The sequence below is a fragment of the Pantherophis guttatus genome, chromosome 13 (genome assembly GCF_059756535.1).
Source record: "Pantherophis guttatus breed Tessera chromosome 13, ASM5975653v1, whole genome shotgun sequence".
Lineage (NCBI taxonomy): Eukaryota > Metazoa > Chordata > Lepidosauria > Squamata > Colubridae > Pantherophis > Pantherophis guttatus.
This window is the reverse complement of record NC_142075.1, coordinates 11,353,492-11,372,413: the sequence shown is the minus strand read 5'-3', so window position 1 is coordinate 11,372,413 and position 18,922 is coordinate 11,353,492. Positions and strand designations below refer to the sequence as shown.

General features: G+C 43.8%; 1 protein-coding gene across 1 annotated transcript in view; it reads right to left on the bottom strand.

Moving 5' to 3' along the window:
* Positions 1 to 18,922, bottom strand: part of LRRK1 (leucine rich repeat kinase 1) — a 98,731-nt gene that overhangs the window by 3,208 nt on the left and 76,601 nt on the right. Inside the window, exons 27-32 of the mRNA XM_087878330.1 lie at positions 18,049 to 18,326; positions 16,405 to 16,599; positions 14,516 to 14,664; positions 10,328 to 10,445; positions 8,182 to 8,298; positions 1,003 to 1,820 (exon numbers count right to left, since the gene is read on the bottom strand). Coding sequence (XP_087734456.1) covers positions 1,003 to 1,820; positions 8,182 to 8,298; positions 10,328 to 10,445; positions 14,516 to 14,664; positions 16,405 to 16,599; positions 18,049 to 18,326 — 1,675 coding nt within the window. The remainder of the gene's footprint in view (positions 1 to 1,002; positions 1,821 to 8,181; positions 8,299 to 10,327; positions 10,446 to 14,515; positions 14,665 to 16,404; positions 16,600 to 18,048; positions 18,327 to 18,922) is intronic.

Here is an 18,922-nt window from a genome sequence, read left to right as displayed (position 1 = left end):
GGCTGACTCTGTAAACTGCTTAGAGAGGGCTGTAAAAGCACTATGAAGCGGTATATAAGTCTAAGTCAGGGGTCTGCAACCTTAAACACTCAAAGTGTCATTTGGACCAGTTTCCCACAGAAAAGAAAACACCGGGAGCCACAAAACCCTTCTCGTGCCTGACTATTTCTTGAGCAGCCACAAAACTAGCATATGTAGTTGAATTAAATGTTCTGTTTTCTTCTGAAACTTTTCTTTCCTTGGATTTATCCATGGTTGGCCTATTGGGGGTTGAAAAGCTCAATAAATCGTGTGCCGGCAGGTGTCGCATATTGGCAGATGTGACGCATATTTTGAGTGACAGGGAGCCGCAGCAGAGGGGTGAAAGAGCCACATGCGGCTCCAGAGCTGCAGGTTGCTGACCCCTGGTCTAAGTGCTATAGCTATTATTCCCCAAAGTGGGCAAGTAGATCTTTACACAAAACCCAAAAGTAGGGCATGAAAGAATAGGTTTTTCCCCTCATAAACGTTCTCCAACCATCAGGATTCAGCAGACATCGGGAAAAAAGAACCTCAGGTTCATATAAGCTTTTTAAAGAATTTGTCTAATCTAGACCCCTGGCCATTTTTTTAAAAAAATTTTTTTGTGGCATGAAATCTTGAACATTAGTATTGTTCTGTTCCTTGATCTACGAGAATGTCAGATGGGAATCTGAGAAAAAAATAACACCATAATAATAAAATCTTTAAATAGCCAGGGAAGGAGAGAAGCAGTCTTTCAAGTAAATTTCATGCATTCCCTATGGTTCCCCCAACACAATTTATCTGAGAATATGAGAACTTCAGAAATTGCTAGGGCTCTAAATGGAATTAAGCTGTGTGTGGAAACTTTCACGAGATTGCCATGATTTTCCAAGGTGATTTATCTGGAAGCATGGGAAGCATCTAAACAATTAGCAATAGCTCCCAATTTGAGTGAGCTCTGAAGAAACCGTGCTCACTGCGGCTCCCAACCCAATTTACCTGGGAATCCACAAGAGATCTTTTACAGGTAAGATCCGCACAGCTTGGAGAAATGTTTCGGACTTCTCCGAAGGGAAGTTTGGCTCCTGAAGCTTGTTGAGCTCTTCACCGTCAGTCAAGAAAGGTGTGCTGGAAGAACTTGCGGGGGAGCTTGGGAGGCTCGAGGGAAATCTCATCATCCTGTTAGGAGATGACGGTGAGTATGAGGACATAGAGCAGTAGTCTGTCAGGGAGTCCTGATGGTTTAGTATTTGAGTGCCAAGTTCTCGGCTCTGAAGGATGCTCACATTGGCCAAAGAGGTGCTTTCAGGGACCACATCCCTGTCTGCAGTTAGTGTTGTAGGAATCAAGGTCGAAGGCTGTTGAATCGTGAACATGTCCCTCAGGGGGCTACGATCCCCACAGAAGTATCGGGCACAGAGCTGATAGGTAGAGGTGTAGTACATCACCAGGAAGTTGGTGGTATCATCTAAACACCACGTCACTTCTTCCCCGTTGCAATCGGAGCTGCACACTATGGATACCACCATGGATGGTGAACTGTAGGGCTCCAGTCGCCTGGTGATTTCCATGGCTTTGCAGTCTATGATAAGGATACCGGGGCCATTGCTGTACCAGACTTCTGCCCCGCTGTTAGCCATTTCCATGGCTTTCACAGAATGAGGATTCTGGCGGGGGTCGTCATCGCTGATCTTGAACAAGGAACGGTTCGCTGTGTGGGAGCAAAGATAGCAGCAATTGTCCTCCAGGGCCCCACTGGTGACTTGGAAAACTGCAATCAGCCCATCAGATAAGCCAGCCAGGACCACGTAGCAGTTCTAAAGGTAGACAAACACAAATACTAGATCAAGGTTTTGAAGCAACTATAGTTTTGAGCAAATGGCAAATCTAGATAGCTTACTAAAAAGCAGAGGCATCAGAGGTGGGTTTCAGCAGGTTCTGACCAGTTCTGGAGAACCGGTAGCAGAAATTTTGAGTAGTTCAGAGAATCGGTAGTAAAAATTCTAACTGGCCCTGCCCCCATCTAGTCTCTGCCTCCCAAGTCCCAGCTGATCGGGAAGAAATGGGGATTTTGCAGTAACCTTCCCTTGGAGTGGGGAGGAAATGGAGATTTTACAGTATCCTTCCCCTGCCACACCCAAGCCACATCCACCAAGCCATGCCACGCTCACCAAGCCACATCCACAGAACCAGTAGTAAAAAATTTTGAAACCTACCACTGAAAGGCATCGCCCTGCCAACAAAAGTGTGTATAGTCAAAGGCTATGGTTTTCCCAGTTGCAATGTCTGGCTGTGAAAGTTGGACCACAAGGAAGGCTGAGCATCAAAGAATGGAGGCCTTTGAACTCTGGTGCTGGAGAAGACTCCTGTGAGTCCCTTGGACTGCAAGGCGATCTGACCAGTCAGTCCTAGAGGAGATCAACCCTGACTGCTCTTTAGAAGGCCAGATCCTGAAGAGGAAACTCAAATACTTTGGCCACCTAATGAGATGGACTCCCTGCAGAAGAGCCTAATGCTGGGAACGATTGAGGGCAAAAGAAGAAGGGACGAAGGAGAACGAGGTGGCTGGATGGAGTCACTGAAGCAGTAGGTTTGAATTTAAATGGACTCCAGAGGATGTTAGAGGACAGGAAGGCCTGGAGGAACGTTGTCCTGCAGCCATCATAAATATGAGCCAGCTGCCAAGCATCTGAATTCTGATCACGGGACAATGGGGCTGCTGCAACGGTCATAAGTGTGAAAAACGGTCACAAGTCAGAAGGTCGCGAAAGGGGGAATCACCTGACTAGGGACCCTGCAACTGTCATAAATATGAGTCAATTACCAAGCATCTGAATTTTGATTACATGAACATGGGGATGCTACTATGTCGTAAGTGCGAAAACTGGTCAGAAGTCACTTTTTTTTCAATGCCGTTGTAAGTTCAAATGGTCACTAAACAAACTGTTATAAGTCAAGGACTAACAGTATCCTTCCATCTGCTAGCATCCTTATACACTGGGAAGAAAATTCAAAGATCTATAATCCAGTCTGGAGGGCATCATTTGTGAAGAATCTGATATATGTCATGTCTTTTTATCAACTCAGAATCCTGAGGATGCAAGGAATAATACCTATTTCCCTTGCATATACATAATTTTTATAATAATGTAATTATGCAGATGACTCACAATGAGGTCATTTGCATAAGGATATCTTGGCAGATGCTATAGTCTCCAATTAAACAATCAGGAAGAATAGGCACTCTCTCTCAATCTATTAAAAGTAAATTTCACTGTATGAACCTTGGACAAGGCATACAAATCTGGAGCGTGGCACACAAAAGAAGATGCACACCAAGGGATAACAATTGAAACGAAAGCCAAAAGAAAGCTTGAAATTCACCAATCTTCATTTTCATGGAATATTTGTACAATCAGGCTATGACCAAGTATCATACGGCAAGTAATTAATCTTTCTGGGAATCATTACAGTGCTATCATTTCAATATATCTTTAAATATATTAGAACCTGCAATTACTGCAGGTTTGAATTTCGCCAAGGCTCAAGGTTGACTCAGCCTTCCATCCTTTCTAAGGTAGGTGAAATGAGGACCCAGTTTGTGGGGGCAATAAGCTGACTTTGTATAAATATACAAAAGGATGAAGGCTATTGCTTAACGCATTGTATACCGCCCTGAGTCTCCGGAGAAGGGCGGCATATAAATCAAATTAAAAAATAATAATAATAAGGCTCCCCTGCTGTTTCACTGACTCATGTAAAATTCTTTTGAGAGAACAAGCTATCTTGCTAAAAAAAAAAAAAAGGAGTTTAAAATATCCACCAGGGAGATAAAATGAATAAAAAATGTGGAAAAAAAGATGGACAAAGTAGGCTCGGATCCAGGGGTGGGCTGCTGGAGGTTCGCAGGGGTTTGGGAGAACCTCTAGCTAAGATTCTGTGCAGTCCTGAGAACCCCCAAATACCACTCCTGGCTGGCCCCGCCCACTCAGCCCCTCCCCTCCCAGGAGTCCCCACGCAACCCGCTTTGGATGCAGGTAAATGCAGGGCGCGTGCAGAGGTTCGGGGAGGGCAAAAAATGGGCCTACTGGAAGTTTGGGAAGGCTAGAAACGGGCCTGTTTCTGGCCTCCAGAGGGCCTCCAGAGCCTGGGGAGGCCGTTTTCATCCTCCCGGAGGCTCGAGGGAAGCCTCCGGAGCCTGCGGAGGGCAAAAATGTCCCCCCCGCCCCCGTGGTGCAGGAGGGTGACTAGGCCATGCCTACCCAGCAAGAGCCAAGGTAGCGCAGTGGTTAGAGTGTAGTACTGCAGCTACTTCAGTTGACTGCTAGTTCAGCAGATCAGCGGATCAAATCTCACCGGCTCAAGGTTGACTCAGCCTTCCATCCTTCCGAGGTGGGTAAAATGAGGACCCAGATTGTTGGGGGCAATATGCTATTTAGTATACTGTCTTTGGTGTAAGCCGCCCAGAGTCCTCGGAGAGTGGGCAGCATAGAAATATGAATAGTAATAATAATAATAACTGGGCAGAGAATCCCTTGCTAATATTTTTGAAGCCCACCCCTTCTTGGATCACAAAAATAATCCATGAGCCTCCCTATAAAAGCCTCTGTGACAAATTCCTGGTGAAGAAAGGAGAAAGAAAATACCCAGTTGTTAAGATCTGGAGTGGAAAAATAATTACCTTTGAGGCAGAATTTCCACATATTCCACCCACCTCTGCATGATCCATACAGGAAAACAAAGCTGTGTTTAAACAGCTTTAACATTCCTAGCAAAGTCCAGCTGATCAAACTTTTTTAGTTCCAAAGACATTTGAAAGTAAGATATTGTTCCAAAAATGCCTTTTAAGAATAATTTTGGAGGGGGAGAATAAAGGAAAAATGAAACCGGGACTGTTATAATTTCTTTTTCTTTTCCTAATTCTATTCATGGTTGCTGAACTAACAAAAGAAAGACCAGGATAGACTGTTTAGAATAGAATAGAATAACAGAGTTGGAAGGGACCTTAGAGGTCTTCTAGTCGAACCCCCTGCTTAGGCAGGAAACCCTACACCACTTCAGACAAACGGTTATCCAACATCTTCTTAAAAACTTCCAATTTTGGAGATTTCACATCTTCTGAAGGCAAGCTGTTCCACTGATTAATTGTTCTCACTGTCAGGAAAGTTCTCCTTAGTTCTAGGTTGCTTCTCTCCTTGATTAGTTTCCCTCCATTGCTTCTTGTCCTGCCCTCAGGTGCTTTGGAGAATAGCTTGACTCCCTCTTCTTTGTGGCAGCCCTTGAGATATTGGAAGACTGCTATCATGTCACCCCAGTCCTTCTTTTCATTAAACTAGACATACCCAGTTCCTGCAACCATTCTTCATATGTTTTAGCCTCCAGTCCCCTAATTATCTTTGTTGCTCTTCTCTGCACTCTTTCTAGAGTCTCATCATCTTTTTTATATCATGGTGACCAAAACTGAATGCAGTATTCCAAGTGTGGCCTTACCAAGGCATTATAAAGTGTTAGTAACACTTCACGTGATCTTGATTCTATCCCTCTGTTTGCTTAGTAAGGTCCGAGGGACAGACACTGCAAATTCAGAAGATCAGGTCACTGACTGAGATAGAAGATATGGTAATCAGTATGAAAAGTGACACTTAACTTAGATTGCATGGTTGCCCAACTTTAAAAAAACCATCAACGCTGGGTAACTCACAACAATAAAACCCAGCCTTATAAAAACCATAAATTATAAAACCATAAAACCAAGTAGCTACTATTAGTAAATGGTGATGACATGATGATGATAAAATTTTGATTCTGCTGATATTTTGGTAAAACTAAGATTGGCCATGCCATGTATTATAGAGCTGAGGGAATGCAACGTCTGAGCCGTAGCAATTTGAGATATGTTTCACTGTCAAATATGACAGTGAATTAAATATGACAGTGGCATAACAAAAAAAATTAGAAAGGGGATAAATAATGGTAGATTATAATTCAATCTAAATCTGTGTATTACTATTAGAACTATACAGTGGTGGGATTCAGGTAATTTAACAACCGGTTCTCTGCCCTAATGATTTCTTCCAACAGCCAGTTTGCTAAACTGCTCAGAAAGTTAACAACCGTTTCTCCCGAAGTGGTGCGAACTGGCTGAATCCTACCACTGGAACTATATAAGTTTTTTAAACACAACAAATATGATTATTGGTATTGTATTTGTAGCAAGGGGGAAATTCAGCAGGTTCTGACAGGTTCTGGAGAACCGGTAATGGGAATTTTGAGTAGTTCGGAGAACCGGCAAATACCACCTGGCGGGCCTGAGACTGGGGTGGGAATGGAGATTTTGCAGTATCCTTCCCCTGCCATGCCCACCAAGCCACACCACACCTACCAAGCCACACCCACAGAACCCGTAGTAAAAAAAAATTTGGATTTCTCCACTGATTTGTAGTAAAAGGAGTGATATCAAGAATATGGAGACTGACATAAAAAAAATAATGTATTGAAATATTGAATAATTAAGGAAAGATTATAATTCAACAAAATGTGTATTATTATTAAAAGTTTATAAGATTGTTAATTATATTAAATATGAAGAGTATTGTATTATTTGTACTAAAATGTAAGACACTCTGGTCCCACGCTGTTCACACAACGATATGTTTGTAGAAAAATAAAAAACTTTTTTTTTAAAAAAAGAATTATATTTTTCATTAATCAAGATTTATAGTAACTGTCAAATCCAGAGTGTGGCAAAACAATAAGGATAGCCTTTATTAGATATTGATTTATTGCAGAGTTCAGTGTTTGAGTAAACCCACGTAACCAATCCAAAGGGAAACTTTTTTATTATATAATCATGTCAACCAAAGTTTGAGCATTGCAAAGTAATACTTGTTTTCCAGTATCCTTAAGATTTATATTGACTGTTTCCCTATGACTATCATTAAGTGTTGTACCTTATGATTCTTGACGAATGTATCTTTTCTTTTATGTATATTGAGAGCCTATGCACCAAAGACAAATTCCTTGTGTGTCCAATCACACTTGGCCAATAAAGAATTCTATTCTATTCTATTCTGTTCTGTTCTGTTCTGTTCTGTTGTGAAGGAGATGCGTTATAGCATTTAGTTTCTTCTCTTGGTTGGTGCAACAGCAAACTAGAGGCTTTGTCAAAGTAATAATATCTGGCCAAAGTGAGCAAAGAGTAAAAAGTAATCCACGTGGGCAAAGAGAAGCAGTTTGGTCTAGTGGTTAAGGCACCAGAAGGCAAGATATTGTGAGTTCAAGTCCCACCTTAGCCGTGAAAGCCAGCTGAGTGACTTGGGCTAGTCCCCTTTCTCAGCCCAACCAGGGTTGTTGTTAGGGAGAAAATAGGAGGGGGAATATACTTGCCACCTTGAGTACTAATAAAGGTGGGATATAAATAAACAAACAAACCAACAAATAAAATCTTGATTATCATACATAGAAATACGCTTAAAAGAATCTTACTGTGTGGCTTATGGATTCATTTCAACGTTACAATAGCTTAGTAGTCTACAGCTCCATTATGTCATACCCACATCTACCCCCAACATACTAGCACCACCCTCAAATCTTGTCCTGACTTAATCCTCAAATTTATGTCTCAGATACCGCGTTTCCCCGAAAATAAGCCCTCCCCCGAAAATAAACCTTCCCCCGAAAATAAGCCCTCCCCCGAAAATAAACCTTCCCCTGAAAATAAACCTTCCCCCGAAAATAAGCCCTCCCCTGAAAATATTTAAACGCATGTCCAGCCAGTCCCCGCCATTTCCTTTGGTTAGTGTTGGGGAGACAGAGTTGGAAATCATGTAAGATGGCAAGAGGATCCCCGTCTTGCTCCACGCGCCCCACAATAATAAGACCTCCCCGAAAGTAAGGCCAAACCCTTATTTTGGGGTTAAAAAAAATAAGACAGGGTCTTATTTTTGGGGAAACACGGTAAATGACTAGCCCGAATACGTGCACTCAAAGAGGGGGGCTTAATTAATTCCTCAACCTATCAGCAGGTGGAGGTATTGCTTTAATACTGCCATTCGATCGACAGCCGTTCTGGGTATCTTCAGCTATTCTAGGACAAGAATAAAGAACAACATTCAAATTTAATTTTTGGTGTGCTTGGAAGTTATGAATGCCTTGTGTTGGAAATCTCTTTTGCGTTACCTTTTTCATCAAGGGCACTGCAAGAAAGCAGGTGACAACAGCAGGAGTGTCTATGCCTTTCTGTGGAGTCTTCAGAGGACACATTCCTTGTAAACTATATATGTAAATCTTTTGGTCCTGTAAGAGATCAAAAGAAAACGGATTTAAATAGTGTTTACACTATCGTTTTTCCAAGGATGAAAATATGGAGTAACAGTTTGCAAGGAAAAGGGAGACTTATGTATTTCAATATTGACAAAAAAATATAATGGTAAAGCTTATGTGTATCCATTTCTTGAGGTAAAGATAAAGGTTCCCCTCACACATATGTGCTATTCGTTCCTGACTCTAGGGGGTGGTGCTCATCTCTGTTTCAAAGCCGAAGAGCCAGCGCTGTCTGAAGGCATCTCCATGGTCATATGGCCGGCATGACTCAATGCCAAAGACGCATGGAATGCTGTTACCTTCCCACCAAAGGTGGTCCCTATTTTTCTACTTACATTTTTTACATGCTTTCGAACTGCAGATTGTTCTGCAGATTGGCAGAAGCTGGGACAAGTAATAGGAGTTCACTCCATTACGCAGCACTAGGGATTCAAACTGCTGAACTGCCGACCTTTCGACCAACAAGCTCAGCGTCTTAGCCACTGAGCCACCACGTCCCTTTCTTCCATTGCTTAACTTACATTAAATCCATTTTTTAAAATTACATTAAATCAATTTTTTAAAATTACATTAAATCCATTTCTTAAATCACATTAAAAGATATTTTTTAGGAAAAAATAAAGTCTTCTGACATTTAGAATCTCTTCCTAAATCAGGATTAAAGAGAAAATATCAGCACTAGTTAACTGTAACGAGGTCATTTTAACCGGTGGAAAGAATCAGGCAACATTCCACCTTGCGCACTTTTAGAATTATTTTCTGTAATTGGAACTGACAAACCGAATTGTGATGGGGAAACCCAGGGAATGAGATGGTGTTAAGGTGGACTTTTAACATTCCATGGAAGGGGCAAAGACATTGATAGAATAAACAAAGTCATCTGGAAACACCAAGAAAAGGGAACATTTTTGCTTTCCTTTACCATCTCTTGTTAAGAAGAGAATATAGGAAGAAAAGGGACATGGAATGTGAACTACTCATTTGAAACCTCGGTTGCAGTCGTTTCAATCGTATTGTCACAGAGAAAAGGAGATTGACTTATTTTCCAAAGCACCAGAGGGAAGGACAAGAAGTAATGGGTGGAAGCTTGTTAAAGAGAGATCCAACCAGGGGTGGGGCTGCTGGTTGTTCTCAGGGGTTCAGGAGAACCTCTAGCTGAGATTCTGTGCAGTTCGGAGAACCCCCCAAATCCCACTCCTGGCTGGCCCCGCTCACCCCACCCCACCCCTCCCAGGAGTCCCCATGCGGCCTGTTTTGGATGCAGGTAAATGCAGGGCACGCCTTCAGAGCCTGGGGAGGGCAAAAACGCCCCCCCCCCCATGGTGCAGGCCGCTGACTAGGCTACGCCCACCATGGCCACGCCCTCCCAGCAACCAGGCAGAGAACCCCTTGCTAAAATTTTTGAAGCCCACCACTGGATCCGACCTAGAAATATGGAGAGATTTTCTAACAGTGAGAACAATTAATTAATGGAACAGCTTGCCTCCAGCAGCTATGGGTGCTCCATCACTGGAGGTTTTAAGAAATAGACTAGACAAGTAGTCTGGGATGGTATAAAGTTTCCTGCCCTGAGTGGGGGTTTGGACTGGAAGACCTCCAAAGTCCTTTCCAGCCTTACGATTCTATGTTCTATGCAGGGGTGAAATGCTCCCAGTTCGGATCGGATCACCCGATCCGGTAGCAATGGAGGCGGGTGGTTCAGAGAACCGGTAGCAAAAATCCCTGCCCCCCCCCCCCGCAATTGCCCAGCTGAGCTGTGCAATCATCAGAGGCTTTTTTTTTATTTTTAAAAGCATTTTGTCTACAACCTCTTTGGCCGAAAAAATGCTTTTAAAAGTAAAAAAAAAGCCTCTGATGATCGCGCAGCTCAGCTGGGATTGTCAGAGGCTTTTAAAAGCATTTTTTTCTACAACCTCTTCAGCCGAAGCTCTCCATGGCCGAAGCTCTCCAACCCTTATTACAGAGAAGAAAAGAGTTCAAATTCAGAACAGTTGCGACATACCTCTGTTGCAGTCCAAAGAGAGTCCTGAAGTTTCAACTGGCAGCATAGCTTCATTCCTGGACAGCTCATTTTGGAAACCTCTACAAATCCTTTCTCCGTATTTACTACAGTGTAGTTCCTGAAATCAGGAAAGGGGAATTAAATCAAAAGGGAGCATCAACAGCAAGAGAGCATCAATGAGAAGCAAATAAAAATCACAACTCTGTATGGGTTTGGATCTTTTTCCTAAAAAATACATCTCATCAAACTTTATCGATCAGATTACTACCTAGCCTTTTCTTCCAGGAGAGGGGTGTGATGCTAGTTCGCCTCCTCGTGGTGCACCCTGGATAGCACCTTAGTGTGAATCAAATGACCAGTGGTGGGATTGAGCTAGTTCGGGACAGTTCAGGCGAACCGGTAGTTAAATTGCTGGCTGAAAATTGCATACTAAAAAGCAGAGACATCACCCTGCCAACAAAAGTGCGTATAGTCAAGGCTATGGTTTTCCCAGTTGCGATGTATCAGTGGTGGGTTTCAAAATGTTTTACTACTGGGTCTGTAGGGGTGGCTTGGTGGGGGTGGCAGGGGAAGGATACTGTAAAATCTCCATTCCCACCCCACTCCAGGGGAAGGATACTGCAAAATCTCCATTTCCTCCCGATCAGCTGGGACTCGGGAGGCAGAGAATAGATGAGGGTGGGGCCAGTCAGAGGTGATATTTACCGGTTCTCTGACCTACTCAAACTTTCCACTACCGGTTCTCCAGAATTGGTCAGAACCTGCTGAAACCCACCTCTGCAATGTATGGTTGGGAAAGTTGGACCATAAGGAAGAGCATCAAAGAATTGAGGCCTTTGAACTCTGGTGCTGGAGAAGACTCCTGAGAGTCCTTTGGATTGCAAGGCGATCCAACCGGTCAGTCCTAGAGGAGATCAACCCTGACTGCTCTGTAGAAGACCAGATCCTGAAGATGAAACTGAAATACTTTGGCCACCTAATGAGAAGGAAGGACTCCCTGGAGAAGAGCCTAATGCTGGGAACGATTGAGGGCAAAAGAAGAAGGGGGACGACAGAGAATGAGGTGACTGGATGGAGTCACTGAAGCAGTCGACGTGAGCTTAAATGGACTCCAGAGGATGATAGAGGACAGGAAGGCCTGGAGGAATGTTGTCCATGGGGTCGCGATGGGTCGGACACGACTTCGCAACTAATAAGAACAACAAATAAATAAATCTTCCAGGAGATTACAAAGCATTGTCTCCTCTCATTTTTCCATACATAAAACTAAATGACTCAGTGTACTTTAACAGCTGAGGATGAACTTAAACTTGGTTATCTCCATCCTGGCCCAACACTCTAACCCAGTGATGGCTAACCTTTTTGCCATCCATAATTCTATGTGCCCACCCCCGCAGATGGATGTGTGACCCCCCCCCCGCTCTCCCCGCTCCTGGCACGCGATGGCCCAGTAAGCCTATTTTTCTCTCTTACCTGGCTCCAGAGCCTTTCTAGCAGTCTGGGGAGGGGAAAAATGGCCTTCCCTACCTGCCTGGAGATCCTCCAGAAGCCAGAAACAGCCTGTTTGTCAACTTCCGGTGGGACCGGAAGGCCTGCTTTTGCTGTCCCCAGCCTCCAGAGCCTCTCTAGGAGACTGGGGAGGGCAAAAACGGCCTTCCCCAAACCCCCGGAGGTCCTTTGGAGGCTGAAAAGGGCCCTTTTGCCAACTTCTGGTCCCACGGAGCTGAGCTCGCATGTCCACTGATATGGCTATACATGCCACCTGTGGCACGCGTGCCATAGGTTTGCCATCACAGTTCTAACTAATATGCCACACCAGACCCTATGGTCACTATTAATTTCTTATTATTCCTCTCCCTGCTATAAGAATCTTTATTTTGAAGAGAAGAGGGCGGACATGTATTTAACAAGGTAAAGGTCAAGCAGGAGACTCTATACCAGGGGTGTCAAACTTGATTTCATTGAGGGCCGCATCAGGGTTCTGTTTGACCTTGGGGGGCTGGGATGGGTGTGGCCAGGGTGGGCATTGCCAGCTCAACATCCCTCATATCGGGGCAACTGTGGTGGCCCGAGAACTCTGCCAGTGAAAACGGAGCTCCCAAGTTCTGTTTCGGCTGCGACAGCCTCCTGCAACCCTCTGTCAGTGAAAACGGAGTTTGGGAGGGCTACACATAGCCCTCCCAAGCTCCATTTTTTCTGGCAGAGGCACTGTAGGCCGGTCATTTGCTGATTCCATGGCAGCCCTGCGGGCCAGATCTAAGCACCCCACGGGCCAAATCAGGCCCCCGGGCCTTGAGTTTGACACCCTGCTCCAGTGGTGGAATTCAAATTTTTTTTACTACCAGTTCTGTGGGTGTGGCTTGGTGGGCGTGGTGTGGCTTGGTGGGCGTGGCTTGGTGGGCATGGCAGGGGAAGAATACTGCAAAATCTCCATTCCCTCCCCACTCCTGGGGGAAGGATACTGCAAAATCCCCATTCCCTCCCCACTCTGGGGCCAGCCAGAGGTGGTATTTGCCGGTTCTCCGAACTGCTCAAAATTTTCCGCTACCGGTTCTTCAGAACCTGTCAGAACCTGCTGAATAGCACCCCTGCCCTGCTCTATACCATTTCAAACAAGCAACTATCCAGTCTTTTCTTTTTTCTTTTTCTTTTTGCCCCTGTTGTGAACACCAAATGTTTTGTTTTCCCGACTGAGGGTACTTGGCCCACCCAGCAAATCTAACGTCGTGCACTGAAGCTCTGCACTACCCCAACTTAGATTCTTGTCCTGCTGCACATCTTCCATGTCCACAATTTATGTATGTAACCGAATGCGAAGTTAAGTTAGGTTATCCATAATGTTTGTGGACCCAACTTCAAACGATCTATGAGGAGAACTTTTCCAAAGAGGAACAAAGAGCTTGTTTTTCCATTAACCCCAAGATGATACGGTTTGTGTCTGCTGGGGAAAACCACAAAGAACTCATAAATTTAATCGCTGAATACTGGACATCTTTAAAAGAACCGGAGACAAAAAAAAAAAAGACATTATGCAGCTAAGGATTTGAATCAGATGTGCACTTTTGGTTTGTTGCCCTGCGTGAAAACACACAAACGCAAGCACCACAAAATAATGAAGAATGGGGATTGTTGAAACCAGTGGAAAATGAGTAATCCGTTATTTTCAACCTGGTCAATTTACCTTAGTCCTGTATAAAATGGTCATTTCGTTAGCACAAAATAATCTCAGGGAATTTGTAATGAATTTATAGAAGGTTAAGAAACCCTTCTGAGGAAAGCATGGGTACCTCAAGTTCAGGGGTGGGTTCTACTTACCTTTACTACCGGTTCGCAATGGGGCCGCGTGTGTGTGTGCGCTCTTCTGCGCATGCGCAGAAGTATTTTGATGACGTCGGGTCGGTGGGTGGAGCCTCCCTCCAGTTTTACTACCGGTTCTATAGAACCGGTGCGAACCAGGGGCAACCCACCACTGCTCAAGTTGCCAAATTTGGAAGGTTCAAACTGTGAAAAATGTTTATTTCAAGACCATCTGGCTACCTAGATGGTTCTTTTTCTAATGGCCCAGTAGATCATGTTCTTCTACTAAAGGTAAAGATAAAGGAAAAGGTTCCCCTCACACATATGTGTTAGTCATTCTCAACTCTAGGGGGCGGTGCTCATCTCCGCTTCAAAGTCGAAGAGCCAGCGCTCTCCGAAGACGTCTCCATAGTCATGTGGCCGGCATGACTAAACATCAAAGGCGCACGGAACGCTGTTCCCTTCCCATCAAAGGTGGTCCCTATTTTTCTACTTGCATTTTTTACGTGCTTTCGAACTGCTCGGTTGGCAGAAGCTGGGACAAGTCATGGGAGCTCACCCCGTTACACGGCACTAGGGATTCAAACCGCTGAATTGCCGACCTTTCCATCGACAAGCTCAGCGTCTTAGCCACTGAGCCACCGTGTTCCCATGTTCTTCTACTAATGAGGACCAAATGGACCATTGACTTCTTTCCTGTTTGGGACATCCTGTTTGAAGCCCACCCCTGAGTGTTTCTGATAAGAAAAGAGGGTGAAGAAAGAAACCCTTCATACAGTATTTGAGGAAAGCATCATTATCCACAGCTCGAGAAATATTGAGCAAATAATCTATTTACATTGCAGAGCACAAGAAAAGGTTGTGGGTTTTTTTTTTAAAAAAAATACAAACCTTGTCTCTTCCTTCTCATCCCAGAATACTACGGTGTGGTCCTGTCCTTGAGAAGAGAAGACGGATTGTTTCCCACAGGGCAAGCAGTACATGAATGTGGCAAAAGAAGGACTTTTCATTTGTCCTATAACTGAAATGGCCAGGGGCCGCTGTATGAAAGAAAGGTTAAATTTGAAGAATGAAGTTTATATAGCAATAGCAGCACTTATTTTATTTATTTATTATTAATTAAATTTGTATGCCACCCCTCTCCGAAGACTCCGAAGACTCACGGCGGATGAGGATGCATTGTGGCTGCACTGTGATGTGGTATATAAGTATATAAGACTCAGGGCGGAGTCTTATATACTTATATACTGCATCACAGTGCTTTACAGCCTTCTCTAAGCAGTTTCACAGAGTCAGCCTATTGCCCCCAACAATCTGGATCCTCATTTTACCCACCTCGGAAGGATGGAAGGCTAAGTCAACCTTGAGCCAGTGAGGATCGAACTGCTGGCAGCTGGCAGTCAGCAGAAGTAGCCTGCAATACTGCATTCTAACCCCTGCACGACCACTGAGCCCTATTTGGAATTCTGTCTGTATTTACAGGCTGGATTTTACCCAAAATACTAAGCCATCTAGGCTGTGGCTTGCCCAATAAACCATAGTTTCAAAAGAAGCCACTATTCAGCCTGATATGTGGTTCCATCTTATGACACAACCAAGCACCATAGAAAGACTGAGGCATTTGTTAATTTACAATATGAGTGCTGTAGCAACAACCAACAACAAATGGATTGAAATTAGGTTTCTGTAACTCAATGCCTTGCAGATGTCCTGAGCCATGATTGCAGTGTCTCACTTAGATGGACCAAATAGTTGGCTGAGAAGATGGGATTTTTATCTGATGTATATGGATAATATGCATGGGCAAGGCTAATTTTAGAGACCCCGACTTGTTATATTCCACAAGTAGTCCTCGACTTATGACCATAATTGAGCCCAAACTTTCTGTTGCTAAGTGAAACATTTGTTCAGTGAGTTTTGTCCCATTTTACAACCTTTCTTTCCACAGTTGTTAAGTGAATCCCGAGAGTTATTAAGTGAGCAACATGGTTGTTAAGTGAATCTGGCTTCCCCATTGACTTTTGCTGGTCAAAAGGTCGCAAAAGGTGATCACTTGGGTAGTGCAACCGTCATAAATATGGGTCAGTTGCCAAGCATCTGAATTTTGATCACACGATCACAGGGATGCTGCAATGGTCATAAGTGTGAAAAGCGGTCATAAATTATTTTTTTTTCAATGCCGTTGTAACTTCAGTCACTAAACAAACTGTTGTAAGTCAAGGACTACCTGCGTTTTTGGTCTCCAAGAATCTTGGAGTCCAACATTCAGGTTCAGAGTGATTCCATGTACCACATCTTCTCTTGAGGGTTTTCCCTGAGCATTCAATTGGTCACTATTAGAGATAGAATGCTGGCCAAAACATATGTGCTAGTCGTTCCCGACTCTAGGGGGCGGTGCTCATCTCTGTTTCAAAGCCGAAGAGTCAGCGCTGTCCGAAGGCGTCTCCGTGGTCATGTGGCTGGCATGACTAAATGCCAAAGGCGCACGGAACGTTGTTACCTTCCCACCAAAGGTGGTCTCTATTTTTCTACTTGCATTTTTTACGTGCTTTCGAACTGCTAGGTTGGCAGAAGCTGGGACAAGTAACGGGAGCTCACCCCATTACGCGGCACTAGGGATTCAAACCGCTGAACTGCTGACCTCTCGATCGACAAGCTCAGCTGTCTTAGCCACTGAGCCACCATGTCCCTAAGACGGACTAGCTGTATTCTTTTAAGTTTCTTTAAGCTCAGAAAGACATCAGACATCGCTGCCTAAACAACCAAAAATTCTCTTGTACCTTTTCAGGTTTGGTATCCCAACACTCCATCATGAGAGCCTGCAATCGGTGGAACTGCACTTCTTCTGCCGGGCCCAGGATGGGCCGAATCCCCTTGGAGAGTTTCTTGGAAATTTGCAGCTGATGTTGTCCCAGGACGGGGCGTTGCCCCGACAGCAGCTCATACAACACCATTCCATATGAAAACATGTCCACCTAAGCCAGACCAGAACGAACAAACAGAGAAACTGAGATTCAGAGACACGGCAGTGGGGAAGGCAAGGAAGTGAGTATCAACTCTGCAGAGCTGCCTGATCCTATCAGCATGTGATTGCGGGAGTTGTATTTCAACAGGTTGCTTGCCCCTTCCTTTATACATCACTTTTTGGCTTCCCTTTTATTTCCAAAGCCTGGAATAACAATCAGTGCAAAGAAGAAGAAAAGCCTAATGAGGGGGAAAAATAGCATTAAGACGGAAATTTAAGAGACACTGGGGGAAAAGCACTGGGCCACATTTCAACATGAAGTGGATGTAAATCTCATTCAAAACTGAGTGGGATCTAAGTCAGACCCAACTACACTGTTGTTTTTCTGTGTGTCCTAACGTTGAAGTCAGGGACAAGAAATATTTTCTTGTAAAAAGTCGCTTGCAAAAAAAAGATTGAACATATAGCAATAGCAATAGCACTTAGACTTATATACTGCTTCACAGTGCTTTTACAGCCCTCTGTAAGCGGTTTACAGAGTCAACATATTGCCCTCAACAATCTGGGTCCTCATTTTACCCACCTCGGAAGGATGGAAGGCTGAGTCAACCTTGAGCCTGGTGGGATTTGAACTGCCAAATTGCAGGCAGCCGGCAGGCAGCAGAGGTAGCCTGCAGTACTGCATTCTAACCACTGTGCCTTCACAGCTAGCTCCTATATATACAGTAGTGGCCAAAATTGTGGAAACCTTTTGGGGAAAGTGTATTTTCTAAAACTAGCTAATAACAACACTTTTTTTTTTGAATAGTACCCTAAAATTATATATCAATGGAAAGATAATTTAATCAAGAATGAAGTGCAATAACTTTTATGAAGGATTTGTTATTAGAATAGCAGTTATAGTATAAAGAAGAAAAGTGAAACACATAGAAAACATGAGCTATACAAAAATTATCACCATAGAAAAAATGCGATATTCAAAAATTATCACCATGTCAGTTAATCCTTAGTTGGGTAACCTTTAGCATGAATTACGGCCTTACAACCTCTTCCCACGGAGTGAACCAAGTCTTTTAGGTCTGCAACTGTTATCATGTGAAACCAAGATCGAATGATTGTTTCTATTAACTGGGTTTTATTGCTGGGTCACTTCTGACTAACAAGTTTCTTTAGTGGGCTCCATAGATTTTCAATTGGGTTAAGGTCTGGGCTATTTCCATTCCAGCATATTCCATTCCAGCAGTGGAATAGGATTATCTTGAAACTCCAAAAAAAAAAAAAAAAGTGATGTTATTAAGCCATCAAACCTCAAAAATACACTTTTCCCAATGGTTTCCACTACTGTAGCTTCACTTGTTGTCATGTTGATGGGAAATAGAATCTTGACTCTGGCTAATAGATGGGCCATGAACTATAGTCTAGATGGCAGAGCCTGCCAATGCACCTTCTATGCATGTACCTTTTCATCGTAGACAATGCGAGGTCGTATCTCTGGAGCCTGATAGCCAGGGGTGCCCTCCACCCCCAAAGCTCCTTCGTGGAAGGACTGACGAGAAATCCCATAGTCAGATAGTTTGATGTTGATGCTTTCCTTCACGTCTAAAGACCACACGAGGATGTTGTCAGATTTCAAGTCACAGAAAATGATTTTCTTCTTGTGAAGGTAGGTCAGGCCTGCGGCAATCTGATAGGCGATCTTGAAGGTCAGCATATGTCCCAAAGGTACAAAGGAAGCTCCTAGAGGAAACAACAAGAGAAAAGATAATCTGTCTCAATGTTCCGACTGACAAACCCAACCAAAGCAAGCATGGTTGAGATGATCCAATCTCTGAATGCCAAACTTTATTGAGTACATCATTTCGGCCTTGATGAGGGCAAAACCAGATCTAGCTAATTCCCTCGCAAACCCACCTAATTAAAGTATAGGATCCTCCCTCCCCCTATTACTGCAGGTCACATTGTCCAATTGAATGTCATTGTATTGTTATGAGAAAAAGTCTTTGGTTTGGGCAAACACCTGCCAAAGTGTCCTTGGCTCTCACAGCTAGTCTTCTTGATGTCTGGAGCCTATATTCCAACTCGCCCTTCCCTCCCCCCTGGTTTGCTGGCAAGCTGAGAAGTGATAATGGTTGCAACAGCAAAAGCACACTTCGAACTTGACAATCTGATTGTCAGCTACACTAATATCCACCTCTAATAGTGTAATGGTATGTGGGTAAGGCCTTGGGAGTTCAGAGATGTTACTGAATAGATTCTGCTACTCAGATAAGAGTCAGTATAGCCTCCAGATGGATAATGGGTGGGGCAAGAAGTTCAGAAGACACTCTCCCTAG